The sequence below is a fragment of the Atta cephalotes genome (genome assembly GCF_000143395.1).
Source record: "Atta cephalotes unplaced genomic scaffold scaffold00001, whole genome shotgun sequence".
NCBI lineage: Eukaryota > Metazoa > Arthropoda > Insecta > Hymenoptera > Formicidae > Atta > Atta cephalotes.
Genome location: NW_012130065.1, coordinates 217,918 through 232,291, shown reverse-complemented (window position 1 = coordinate 232,291; position 14,374 = coordinate 217,918). Strand labels below are relative to the sequence as shown.

The following is a 14,374-nucleotide window of genomic DNA, read 5'->3' as shown; positions in this document are numbered from 1 at the left end:
TTCTCTCTTTCTCTGTGCATCGAAGTAGATGATCGAAACCTTGAACGACTGCGGTTAGAATAGACGCGCGTATTGTGACGGAAACTCGGAAATCCATTGCATTGTCCGAGTTTCTCGGAGATAAATTTTAACAAGGATGTAGGTAATAGATAGATGAAAGCCTGTCGATACCACAGGGAAATACAGATTCTTTTCCTGCTCTCGAGCGTATTTTCCATGTTGAAATTCATTCGGTCCTGACGCGACGCGTTAAATACCTTTAGCTTATCTCAATTTTACCTCGTCCCGCGATACTTATCGAGCATTCCACATTGAGAAGAAAAATATCTGGTTGAAAACTGGACTAAAAGATTCTAATTACATCAATCAGAATTCCAATTATCTCAACTAGAATTTTAATAGATTTAATCAGAAAGTTCTGATTTGTTCACTTTTAACAAGAATTTCAATTAATTCAATCAAATATTTTTTTCAGTTCAAAAGTCGCGATTTTGTCGAAAAAAATAACTTTCTGTTCTAAGCACGAGCACGCGGCATGGCCGGTAGTAGTCTTCACTAGTAGTCAACGGACAGTCGGCATGATCGTTATTAAGCATTACCTCGCGCATTCCAATGCATATTATATCCGCTTTCTAACGGCTTTCCATGAGTCTGCGAATCAATTTCGCGACGCAATATCACGGATGTTATGTGGAATATTATGCGAATGTTCATCCATTACCTTACCGAGTTATCTTGTATATGAGATTTCAATTCCTTTCGTATTTTTATCGGACATCTTAATTTATCGCAGCGTATATATATATATATATATATCGTTTTACTAAATCAACAGAGAAGAATATTCAAAGAAGAATGCAATAACTTCTTTTTATTATTCAATCTCTCTATATTTTCTAATTACTTTATTGTTTAAATTATTATTATTATTATTATTATACAATAATTCTAAATTGTTATATAATATTTACATACACAAAATTGCGATCCGGCAGCCAAAAAGTTATCTGACCTGACATAAAATGACTCGGCACGCTTACATTAACGTCGTAATAATGTAATGTAATTCTCAAGCACCTAAGCCTCGAACTCGTGAGAATTTTGGCATTGTTTTACTGTTTATTCCCTGTTTTAAATGCATTATGGCATGTCACCGCCATATACTCGAAGGTCGATAACGTACAAGGCGATATACAAAGCACGGATGATTGGAGATCGAGCAATCGCATTTCTAACAGACATAGCTCTCGTCATCTGCTATGGTTTTATCGTGAAATATATGCAAAATCGTATTATTAGATCACACAGCGGAGAAATTTTACAGAGGATTTCGTGTACAGCTTAGGCATGTGGCAATGTTTTGGCTCGCATCGACCAGACATCCACCCCTTATACTGCGGCGTAATATCACTTCCTTGCCTTCCCGCTTCTTTCTTCTCTCGTCAATCCACCCACGCCCTGATTCAGTCAATTACCCTTGGATAGCAACGATTCTCAATTGTTAGGTGCGAATTTATTCGAGTTCTACCAAGAACGTCGGTTCTTATCGCGTAGACATCTCGATACTCGACGCTTCTGACGTAATTGCGTCGATTTTACTTCGTAATCGTGTCGCCGTTACAAGATGGGAAGTCAAAATTAGCCGCTGACGTATTGTATCGTTCTGGCGCGCTCTGGAACGCATTATTTTCATTTGAAACTATTGGAGGTATAACGTTTGGAATGTTACAGCTTGTTTTACGTTATTTATATAAATAATAAATAAATGTATAAAATGTTTAATTGCGATAATATGAACAAATTCCGATAATTTGTGTCGTATGATATTTTTGCGAGCGCGTAATTTTGTTGAAAATTCCGAGGAAATTACTCGTAAAATTCATGAATTGATATAATCATAACTTAGTCGATTCTAAAAAAAATGCAGAAAAAAAAGTATTATGTTATTATCGCATTTAAATCTAATTATAGCACTGCAGATACTGAAAAAGTGGATGCCATATCGATTGCGTGTATTTATCATATCATAATTTAATAATTATGGTTTTATTATATATTCTGGTTTTATAATTCTCATTATGAATACTGAATGAATCGATGCTAATGATCTGTCGGAAATGAATTGTATATATGAATGACTTGATATTCGGCAGATTAGAATCGTGAGAAATATTTTCAGTAGGATTATTCGAAAGTACGAAAATTACGAAAATTGAGTAGAAAATCGTCACGCTCTCTTTTGGTACATACGTGAAGTGCGTAATTTTGTTTGTACAGTGATAAAGCGGTAGTCGTGTGTTGGTCGTTTTTTGAAAATGAGAACGTTCTATCTCATTGCGCCGGTTTTATCGACCGCGATACTATAGATTAGGATTCGTTACTACCTCCGATGTTTGCCAAAACGTGTTTTTTATTTTAGAAGTGTTTTATTAAACATTACGGCGCGTAAGTATAATCATAATCAGTCTTAAGAAAAATATTTCTGATGCACGCACGATGACAGCAATAGCGTTCGCGACCTTCGGACTGCAAAGGAAGCGTCACGTTTCGAACATCGTGCGATAACGTTTGGTATACGAAGATATTCTGCATAGTTATTTTGCTTGCTGTAATCTTTCTTAGAAACAGAAAGATTAATTTTGATTCCATTAACTTATCGTTTCCTACAATTATGCAACTGAAAAATAATCGATTCGCTTGTGTATAATTTGTCAAAGCTAATTGACATTGATAAAACCATCTATTTTATTATTTTTAGAAATTGCTAAGTTTGAATAAGAAAAATAATCGCAACATGGTATAAAAATAAGTAACTATGATAATATTAATGATATTAATTTAATTTGCTATCTCGACGCGTTTGATTCACCGTTTAGAAAGCTATGCTGATCGTCATACCGTTTGATGACACAGCGTCGTGACATGACAAGCAGCAGATATACATTCTTCAGTGATATTACAGATGACGATATCTCCTCCCCGTAATAAATAAGAATGAGAGCGAGTTTGCGATAAAAGAATCAGCTGGAAAGAAGTTGAAACGAAAAAAATAGCAAATATGGTGACGATCTCTTTATTGGCAAGTTTAAATCAGCGGAGATCATACGTCACGTATGTCCAAGTGATTTTTTTTTATTATAATATTAGTGGGATCGGAGAAAGGAATTAGAGAAGTTATTATTAGTTGCGTCGATTTCTGAAATATGACCATTTCAGTGATAATAATGACGGTGAGCTGGCAATGGCGACATCGAGCAGAAATATGCGAATAAACGGTAAGAATGAAACTTCGAGCAAATTCGAGCATTGCGATCGTACAACGTAAGTTCGAACGAATGTATGCCGTTCTCGTCTTCGGATTGGTCGAAGATAGCACGACGAACACGTAGAAGTCTGCGACCGTGTCGTGCAGCGGGGAACGGGAGTCGATCGACCATCTCCTTCCATTCAGTTTGTCCTCGTGGAAGGGACCGACAGGCTGATGAAGAGACAAAAACATCAGCGTTACGTTCGGTGAAGAACGATGAGAACGAAAGCACCGCTTAACGAGGAAGAAAGATAAGCGATTTGACGCGTTATGAAACGTGCTTTTAAAAGAGCACAAGGAGCAACGTGCTATCACTCACCGCCCTTGACAGTGTAGTCTTTGTTGTCTTATTAGTTCGCGGAAAGGAAACATTTAATTCAATTTCTCGATAGAATACTATTTAGATAGGACATCATTTATCGTATTCGTTCTTTAAATCGCACACCGTCTTATGTAATTTTGTCCTTTTACTAATCGATGACTAGTAGATGATGTTATAACTTTGCTGCAGCACACTATCTATTCCAATTTACTACATCATCATATCGTTTGGGTTAATATGTGATTGAAAACTCTAACAGATAAAAAATCACAAAAAAAAAAACATTCTTACATTAATATATAGACAAAGTCATCAAAGAAAAATTTTCAAATAAAATATTATGTAAGAAAATTAATTACACTTTGGAGATCAAAGGCTCAAATAGACGGCGATTAATTTAATTTCTCGGTAGAATATCATTTAGATAGGATATCACTTATCGTATCAGTGTTCTTTTAAATCGTTCACCGTCCTTGACTATATAGTTTTTGTCTCTTTATATTAGTTCGCGACAACATTTAATTCAATTTCTCGATAGAATATCATTTAGATAGGATATCATTGATCGTATCTGCATTCTTTAAATGTTATCTATGTCCGCATCGTATATCTATCTACTGCAAACGCGCAACGTACTTGATTATAACTGCATCCAATTAACTGCATACATTTTTCCTCGGTGCATCGATCGATCGTACTGCTATCGTTGCGCCAGCATTGCACCATGTTACAACATAACAAAAAAAAATCTATATATACAAGCTTATGCGTTCTAAAACGCTTCGTGTAGTATTGCGTAACAGCAAAAATAGGAAAAATAGCGAACAACCTGTGAAAGCAAAAAACCGCAAAGATCGATTGAACTCGAGACAAATTGAGCTCTCTGACAATTAGGTAGACTAATTCGCGATTGTGCTGCGAGCGCGACGAGCGTGTTGCCGTCCTTCCCTCGGTTGCACGTTACACCTCATTCAATTGACAACTAAACGGATTACGGTGGCAACGCTTGGCAAAGAACGGACTCTAGCGGTCGATGGATCGGTGGGTGGGTGTCGGCGAACCTGCAAATGCGACAGCACAAATACCTCGTAGTAAAACGCGGACGGCGACTCGGACCGGCGTGGCGTGGCGTGGCGTGGCGTGGCGTGGCGTGGCGTGGCATGGCATGGCGAGTGGCGGCGGTGAATGAAACTCGCTTCCTCTCCCTCGCCCTCGTCTTCGACGGTGCCCCTCTTCGAGTTTCACGTCGCCGGTTGCCCCCGGTGTTTCCCACTACTACTACGTTCTTCCGATGCATCCTTGTCCCTCGCCCGTTCGAGCCGGTCCGCTGCATTTACACGCATTACGCACGCGATATATACTCGCGTGCCGCCGACGCCGCGCCGCGCCGCGCCGCGCCGCGCCGGCAATGCGTGGTGTACATATATACGTACGAGACGCATGTACAGTTGTAGACGACTGAGTAACGCCCCGTGTTTTGATGCGATAGTCGATCACCATGCAAAAAGGATTTCGCGCTGTCCGAAACTCGATTATTTTGAACCTCCATCAGCTTCCGACTGGATTATCTTGCTTACCGTTTCACGATTTACCTACCTATTTCTCGGCAAAAAAGAGATTCTCTGATTTGATATTGATTTAGCATACGAATAAACGAATAATGAAAAAACGACTACAATTTGCAAGTTCGTCAGATATTATCTTTATCAATATTTACATGATATCGTTGATATCTCAAGAAAGAGATGTTCCAAAGATCAGGAGTCACGATAGTATCTTGGCGCCGAGTTTATGCGTTTATAAAAATTAGAGATCGAAGATAATGCGTTTGGAGGTCATAAGTAATTATACAGCACGTGTACGTTTTTTTTTTCGCTAATTTATCAAACAATAAGATCTTTGGTATTTAAAATTATCCTAGATATTTTTAAACACATGCGTAAAATTAGTGGTGGCTCGTCACGATGACAAGCGTGTCGCGCTGTAACGCAAATTTTCGAGTCGTGTTTGCCTTCGCTTACTACAAATAAAACTATGAATAAGACGGCGTGGGTGGTGGACCTACGCACATTGCGTGACTATTTTCTACATAACTACACCTGCACAAAATGTGCTGTATTTTGTTACATCAGCAAAATCTTGCCTTGTAATGTGATATTTTTTTAAAGTTATTACATAAGTTGTTGCAACCTAAGAATTTGCCCAATTTTATAAAGTGACGATCCCAATTATCGACTGTTTAAGATTAGAGTGATTTTTATAAAAATTTATTATCTATAGTTTTATAAAATGTATATACACATACATTTCTAAAATCGTAGATGATGACGTTTATGTAGTAATTAATTTTATTAACTTAATAATTTGTAGACATAATATATTTATATATTACAAAAGGCTTGTACAAGCAATAATAAGATTTGACTCATAATTGCGAGCTCACTCACTTTATCTCTATAATTTCTTTATAATATTGTACCCGAAATTACAAGATTACAACGTTGCGGCAATCATACTGAAAGAAGAAAATTGTACAAGATAATATCTATTGAATCGTTCGCTATATGATTATGCACAGATGATTAAAATTCTTGGAAATGGAAGATCCGTTAGTTTATATGAAGTTGATTATTAAAATAAAGAAATAAAGAAGTGATTCAACGTGTCTAACTAGCGAGATCGAATTTACATAGGATATTTAAATATTTCTGTACGTCTGTAACTTTTCTGTGCTGTAGAAAATACATAAATGCAAATGCTAATTTCTTCTCGTGCAGTAAGCGCAAAGTGTGAAGTATATATAGAAGACGATTGAATCGAAAACAAATTCAATGAATCATAAATCGGAAATGTTTGCGAGTAGTCATTTGCAGCAGGTCGTGATCGTAGAGGTACAATCGAATCTCTCGATCCCGCGTGCCATAGCGTACACATCTCGTTATGGGTGACAGCGTGAGTGACCCTCTTTATATACGCAATAAATCAATTACCGTTTGTTATTAAGAGAAATCTACGCTTAATCAAATTATGTTACTTAACCCGAGAGTCACGGTAAGCAAGACAATATTCATGCGATCAGACGCGACGCTCCAAATTTTTTGTTTTGCAGCCACTTAACCGTCCGTGGGATCTCGTGGTTAGTCTCACTCCCATCGATTCTTCGCAGTGTATTGCTAATGCTACGTTTTCTTCAAATTGAAAAATCCATTAGGTACCTACGCGTCACGATTATGATTTCAGGGTATTTAGATATTATAATTACATAAACACAAAATATAGACACTCTCACACACAAATATGTGAAAACAGATGCATTGTAGAAACAGATAAATTACAAATGATTAATTCAAAGAAAATACTGCGACGGGAACAAAGTATTTTAAATTTATCTTGTTTCATACATTTTTTCATATAATGCAGAAATTAGAAATTGCAGTGATATTTAATTATAATTTTTTAAAAAGTAGCATCATTATTCAACGGAATAGTATGTATATTTCTGCTTTCTCCTCTTTTATTTTGTTAGTACCTTCTTATAACTATATGTACAGCTTTCTGCTTTCTTTACATATGTAATGGAAAACAGCGTTTGGTACATTGGTTGTCGGCATCGTAAACAACGCGAATATTGCATCTAGGCACACAACTGTGGTTGGTCGTGCGGCTCTTAGAGCTTAGGGTTTACCTTTCTGTGAAGAGTTTAGTAACGGGGACTATGCCATGCTGCTGTTTTCTCGTCGAGACGAGGCAAGGTCTCGACATTTGCTGAGTCTACTTTGTGCCCGACAGTTTAATACGGCGACGATACGGGTGTTGCTATGGCAAGCGCGGTTGCATCGTCGATTCGAGCACCCCAGCTTATTCGATAATTTGTAAATCACACAGACATTATCGCACGCGCTACACCACCGCGTCGCTATAAATATGTTGTGAAGATATTGTCACGAAGTGTCATGACCCCGCTACACGGGATAAGAGTTATAAAAATGTATAGAGTGTCGCGGTTCATAAAAATGCGCATAAAACTGAGTGCATGTGATACTCGCGACAGTCATACGAAATTAGCATACATAAACTATTTATGCACAATTGATATTCCAACGCTATATAAATGATCTATTGTGTGCAATTTATCATCAAAAATTGTAGCAAACATGGCAAGAGAATATTCATATCAAGGGGAACTTTGAATAAACAGGCTTGATTAAATCTCGCGAAACCCTCGGGCTAAATGTTCATTGTTCAACAAGCGCCTTTCTCGCGAAACATTGAAGGCAAATCCACCGATTGAAACTACGCACAATTTACCGAACGTATTTATTCAGTCGTCAGCTAAATTCAATTTTTGTTGGAGATACCATCTGGTCGTTTTTCTTTGCGTATCGTTACCACAATCTTGCACAAAGAAAAGGAGTAATATAATTTAAAATGAGTTTCTATTGCGTTCTTGTTTTAAATTTCAAAACAGACATTAAATTCATTCACTAAATTCAATGCAGTTTTATAATTTATAATAAATAACTGCACAGGAAAAAACGATCTTTTCTTGCTCGATTATTTGAGAGTTAAGATGTTATCATGCAAAAATGTTACTGTGCATATTTGCATGAATTAATAAATAAATTTCAAGTCGATAAGACAGAGCTGTGCTCGAATACGCTCAAAGTAGCAACATGCAGCAATGTTATTTTTGAGACATTTGAAACAACACATCGTCATCCAGTCATATAATTAGCTACAATTCATATAACGAGGTACGGTTTTTTATATTACGTTATTACGCGCGCGGACTTATTCGTTTGAATGGACGCACACGATATTCATTTACGATAATTTATCTATACGAAGCATTCTTTTCAACATAATGACCATAATAAACGTGACACACGCTTGGCGCCAGTGATCGCTGTACATTATAAATAATGACTGTAACTGCTACATTTATTGATGATTACGTAAGCATTATTTGTGAAAGCCATCGTCACAATTTTCAGACATCATCATCTCAAGGTCATCATCCATACGTAATTTTTCAAGTGCGCTCGCATTACCCTTTAACAAGTACGAAAAATAATAATTTAAGGTGTTTCTCTAAACTCTTACATGAGTTAATATAACTCCTTAAGAAATGTGACATCAAGCGATCCGTTTAATACCATATAAAAAATTAATATAATACTACGATTACGATTCAATGGCGTTTACAAAGTGTAATTTTGTGTATTCTTTTTCATTTCAGGACGACAGACTGTCTAGATATCGCCGAGAAGGTAGGATCATCAGCATGGTGAGAAGTGTACACTGATCAGTGTCAAGATTCCCTATCAACTCGCGAATCTCGAATCGGTGTGCGCGTTCGGCACACTTAATGGAGCCGTCTGGTGTGATGACCTGCTGGTGGTGCCAATCTTTCAGCATAGTCGGTTGATATATCGCATACGTGCGTGTGCGGTCTCTTCGTCTCGTGGTACGCCCACGAAGTCTCTCGCGCGGTTACGAAGGGGTCAAACGAAGCCGACAAACGTATTACGGACAACGTCAAGAGAGAGAAAAAAAAAAAGAAATCTCCAACGTCTTCGAGTGATCGTCGTCGAACTTGTGGCCGCATTGACTCTCGAGCCCTCCGTTCGCTCATACGTTCGCAAGACAAATAGGCAGGAACGTCGAAGAAGCCGCATCGACGGCGAAGAGATGCGAGCGAAACGTGACACTTTACCCCTTTTACTCTGAATTCGCGGAGAACGTAGAATCATTTTTCCCCATCGGGAAAAGAAGTTTCATTCTTCCGGTGAAGATGAAGTCTTCGGCCACGTGTTATACGCGCAGACTTCGTGGCGCGACGTTCGACGAAGACGAACAAAACATCGTTGCAACCTCTTTTTGGGAGGTTAATTCTACTACTTGCCACTATCACTATCCGTCATCGAATTGTGGCGCATTCGAGAAAGACGATGGCATATCGTTCCTGCCGTCACCGGCGTCGACGACAGCGTGCGATCTTTGCGAGCGTCTTCGCGGACAAACGGGCTATGAATCGGTGAACGCGGTATGGACAGGGGATAATCACGTGGCTGATCGATCGAGACGAAAACGCGACAAAAATGATTTATTGACAAATGATTCGAAAACGACTGTTGGAAAGCGAGACAGAACTTTGAGGTGCGACAGAACTCCGCTCCACGAATCGTCCGCGAAATGTGCTTCGAGTGTAGTGCGATGGATTTTCTCGATTAGATTCTACAGAGATTTCAAATCGACCGAATGGCGGAGGCTCCTCTGGATTGTTCTCCTGATACTCACGGTACCCGACCTCGCAGCAGCGCACGACACCGGTCTTGACAACGGAGGTGAATATATTCTTTCTTTTCCTATATTTGCTTAAGTGGCGCACTCTAAGGCCAGTATTCATAGTCTGTTATTGCATCACAGTCTTAAATGATGTCTTAATTGTTGTTGATACGACTCTCTGATTGGTTCGTAACTTCTTAAGATTGTATTTAAGACAATCTTAAATGTAAGGGCGAAATTTAAACGTTGCTCAAGATTCGACATCTTCAATTAGAGAGCCAATATTATCATCTCCAATCAGAGAGCCGTATTAGTATCTTAAGACATTGCTTGAGATGAAGTCTCTTGCTTGAGATCTTGAAATTCACAACAGACTAGGGATATCGGCCTAAGAATCGACTATGAATATCGATTTGTTTGTGATTGATTTCTATACTCGAAACCATTTTAAATAGAAAAATTGACTATGAATATCAGTTTGAATCGATCCACATTTTAAAAAGACTATCACTATTACGCTTATTGATATCTAAATTTTTTTCGTAAATAATTTAATATTTCAAATTGTCATATGTGACAAAGAATTAGGTTTGGTTTGTAAAATATACTATACATATATCGATCATACAAATTGATCCATGAAAAAGAAACTCAAATGCTCATTTAAAATTTAAAATGTGGATCAACAGCTGGCCATCACGCTATTGACTGAACTTCCACATTATGTTTACGTAAAGCTTCACAAATCTTCAAACAACGAAGCATCACGAAACGCGAACCGTATTGTAAGATCATGTATAATGCAGCACAAAGCAGCAGGTCAAACGAAACTTCTTCGCTTAAAAAATTTCACGATTATGATATGCGCATATTTAACCTCTGTCAAGCTAACAGGACCAAATGAGCAGAATTGAGAAAGATCTTTTGAACTATTTAGTGTTCATTTTGTGCTAATTTGTGCTACAAAAAACAATTTTGTACCATATTTAGATGAAGTGTGTGCCAGCTTAATATCAAGCTAATGTGGCAGGATCACAAGAATAAAAAGAAAAAAAAAGATAAAATTAGATTTGAATAGTGATTTGAATAAAATTGAATACCGATTCGTTAATTTGTGCTATCAAAAAAAAATTAATATATTGATCCATTCCTCAAGAATCAATCTCTAACTGAATTATACACTATTATTGATTCTGTTCGTGGCGAAGGATACTTTGCTCTTGAACTTGTACAATTCAATTAGAGGTTGGTTCTTGAGGAATGGATCAATATATTAACTTCTTTTTGATAGTACAAATTAGCACAAAATCGGTTCTATTCAAATCTAATTTTATTTTTCTTTTTTTCTTTTTTTTTCCTTGCGATCCTTCTAACTTGATATTAAGCTGGCAACACCAGCGTTTCTTCTAAACTAACGTAGTACAAAACTATATGGTACAAAATTGATTTTTGTAGCACAAATTAGCAAAAAATGAGCACTAAATAGTTCAAAAGGTCTTTCTCAATTCTGCTTATTTGGTCCTGCTAGCTAGTTGACAAAGGTGCATATTTATTCCAAATAGGGTTTCGATTTCGTTATATAACTTATCAATTCTGATGACTGACTGGAGCAAAATGTCATTGTTGAACGAAAAAAGAAAACCCTGCTCCAGTTTACTTATATCAAACTTTAGTTTACGTATGTACTCTTACAATTATGCATCTACACTACTTGAACGCTGAAGAGACATAGAGATTATATTCATCGATATGTAAATCGACATATGTCACAATTCGTATACAAAAAGAAACCGGCTTCCATTCGATAATGCAGACTTTTCATGTCACATTTGTAATAAAGTGACTTTTTTTTACGTTTGTGACATTTGTATCAAGTGACATTTGTATCAAATTAACAGATATGTAGTATGTAACACGAAAACGAAATTGACAATGTATAGTATGTTTACAGATAATACGTGAAACTATATATATATTCAATGCAACAGTTTCTCTATTGTACATTATAAATCTTTATGCACTAAATCTTTATACACTATAAATCATTAATCAACTACTAATCAGATATAAAAGTCAGAAATTTTTATATTTATTCATTTGCATTTAAATGTGAACAAGTGACCTTTTGAAGGAAATTTAATTCTTCAGTGATAACTAAAGTAATTCAAGAGGAAACTATAGATGTGTCGTTTGTATAACGAGATTTTAATATGGTTCTATATCGTAATAGCTGACAAATTTATTATCAAACAAATTGTCCTTTAAGTCATGTAATTCGTAAAATCACACACGATGTTTTGATTCATTTTCACTGAGCATTTGTTCATTTATTTGAGAGAATTTTTATTGATTGTCGATATTACGTTACACGAAACATGATCGTAAAATTTCTCTCATTATCTTCTATTAAAATCTATTATTTAGTAACAATCAATGATTGATGTACGACACCTTTAAGTATTCTACATGAAAAGAAGAAGAACATCGTTAATTACTAGCGAAAATGATTCATGCAGGATTACGTTACACTCGTTAGAAAAGAATAATGCTAAAGACATTGAGAAGAAAGAATGAATCGTGGATGAGCATGTTTTAAAGTTGCATCCGAGAGGTTATCGCAACTGGTTTTATATTCCATTCTCCTCAGATTCTACCGTTCATTCCTAGAAGTCTGAGTTCTCCTACGCGTCGTAAGCTTGCTTTGCGATATACAAAGCGAGTCTCGACGATATGAGCGCGTCTAAATTGGTGTCTACAATAGAACAATAAGCTGTAAAAAATAATAACACAGTAAAAAATTAATCAACCATAGTCGAATGTAAGAAGAAGAATAATCGATTATGATTGGCCAATTTCTTATGACTTAAGGCTTACTGCTTTATTGTGGATATCGCGTAAGAAGCATATCCTTGTAATTGCAATTCAGTTCGTATATAATTTGATCTGAGAGGATCTGAAAAGATTGCCGATTCTTTAACTTTCTTTATTATCCTTTACTGTCCTCGGTCTGTGAAATGATGTTTCGATTAATTATCTTGTTCTTATGATCGATGTGAGTTAAGGTAGAATTTCTACCTTAACGCTAGAATTTCTATAATATTAAAAAGTTAGACTGGTGTAAAATTAAAAAAAATCGAAAAAATTTTTTTTTGCTTTAAAAAGTAGTTTGAAATCTGTAGAATATGAAACAAAAGGGTCTTAAGTATAAGTATATTAAGTATATTCGAGTTAGTTTCTCAATTAGTCAAAGTCTACAAAATTTGCACTATATGATATAAAGATTATGTTGTAGAACTTTAAATGCTATAAAGATTATATTGTAGAACTTTAAATGCTATAAAGATTATGTTGTAGAACTTTAAATGTTTTTCTTGAAATCTTATTTTTCAAATCATCGAAGATTTCTCAGGATGTACTCATCGGATTGACTTGAATTTTGATTTTTTATTATCCTTATAGCATTGTCTAAGCATTGACCGAGGATTTTTACAATAACATTATTATTTTGCAAGATACTAATAAATTAATTAACAATATTTGTGTATCAAAAGTCAAACCATAAGTTAAAAAAATTTTTTTCAGTCAAATTTTAATAAATTTTAAAAATTTTGAATCGGTCAATGCTTAGGGAGTACAATATACTTCAGTAATATTTTTTTGTTTTTATTTCATATGATCCAATATGGCGGAAATCATCGACATCAATGATTGATGCGAAAAAAATTGATCTTTCATAACATTTTAATAAATGTGTTAAGATTATTATTTTTCCTTTCATTTTGTATATTTTATACTTCAATGTGTACTCGAAGGTATGTGTACTCAAAACACAAGTCTGCTTTTTTATTTCTTCGACAATTCACGCTTAAAAATTAATTTTTTACGATTATCCCGATCTAATTCCTTAAGCATTTCCACGAGAAGGATGATTTTGCTAAAATATCTAAGAAATATCTAAGAATTTAATTAAAAATATATATCTGAACATAATTTTATCAAAATAATTATTTTTAATTATGTAAGAAACTCAAGCATAATGAGCTATGCTGTATAAAATATTCGATATTCTAGTTATCAGTTTGAATGTTCTTCATAATTATTTTGATAATTTAATAAAATTATTTTCAGATCTATATTTAGTTAAATTTTTAAATACTTCAAAACTGTCTTTCCGCGAGTTAACGTTAAATAACAGCCGCAATGAATAAATTTCTTGTTTTCTTTCTACCGAAAGAAATATGAAATCAAATTTCTTTCTTCTATCTAATCTCTTTGTTAAATAATTAGGGTGGCGAAAAAATGCAGACAAAGATGCAGACACACTACTACATTATATGTTTGTAGAGTCCGATGCATAGGTGCTTTTTCATGCTGACGCTCGACTGCTCATCTTCAGCGTCAAAATAGATCACGTGATCAAATTTAACGCTTGATATTCGTCAATTCTATCGCGTGAC

The 14,374-nt window shown here is 35.6% G+C and overlaps 1 protein-coding gene and 1 long non-coding RNA gene across 2 annotated transcripts in view; both read left to right on the top strand.

Annotated features, from left to right (window-relative positions):
• LOC105620235 overlaps window positions 1-9,177 on the top strand; it is a 17,051-nt gene extending 7,874 nt beyond the window's left edge. Inside the window, exon 2 of the long non-coding RNA XR_001046497.1 lies at window positions 8,869-9,177. This is a non-coding gene — a long non-coding RNA (uncharacterized LOC105620235). The remainder of the gene's footprint in view (window positions 1-8,868) is intronic.
• A 246-nt stretch (window positions 9,178-9,423) lies between these two features.
• The window catches only part of LOC105619143 (insulin-like receptor), a 21,985-nt gene continuing 17,034 nt past the window's right edge, over window positions 9,424-14,374 (top strand). The window contains exon 1 of the mRNA XM_012201021.1: window positions 9,424-9,976. Coding sequence (XP_012056411.1) covers window positions 9,424-9,976 — 553 coding nt within the window. The remainder of the gene's footprint in view (window positions 9,977-14,374) is intronic.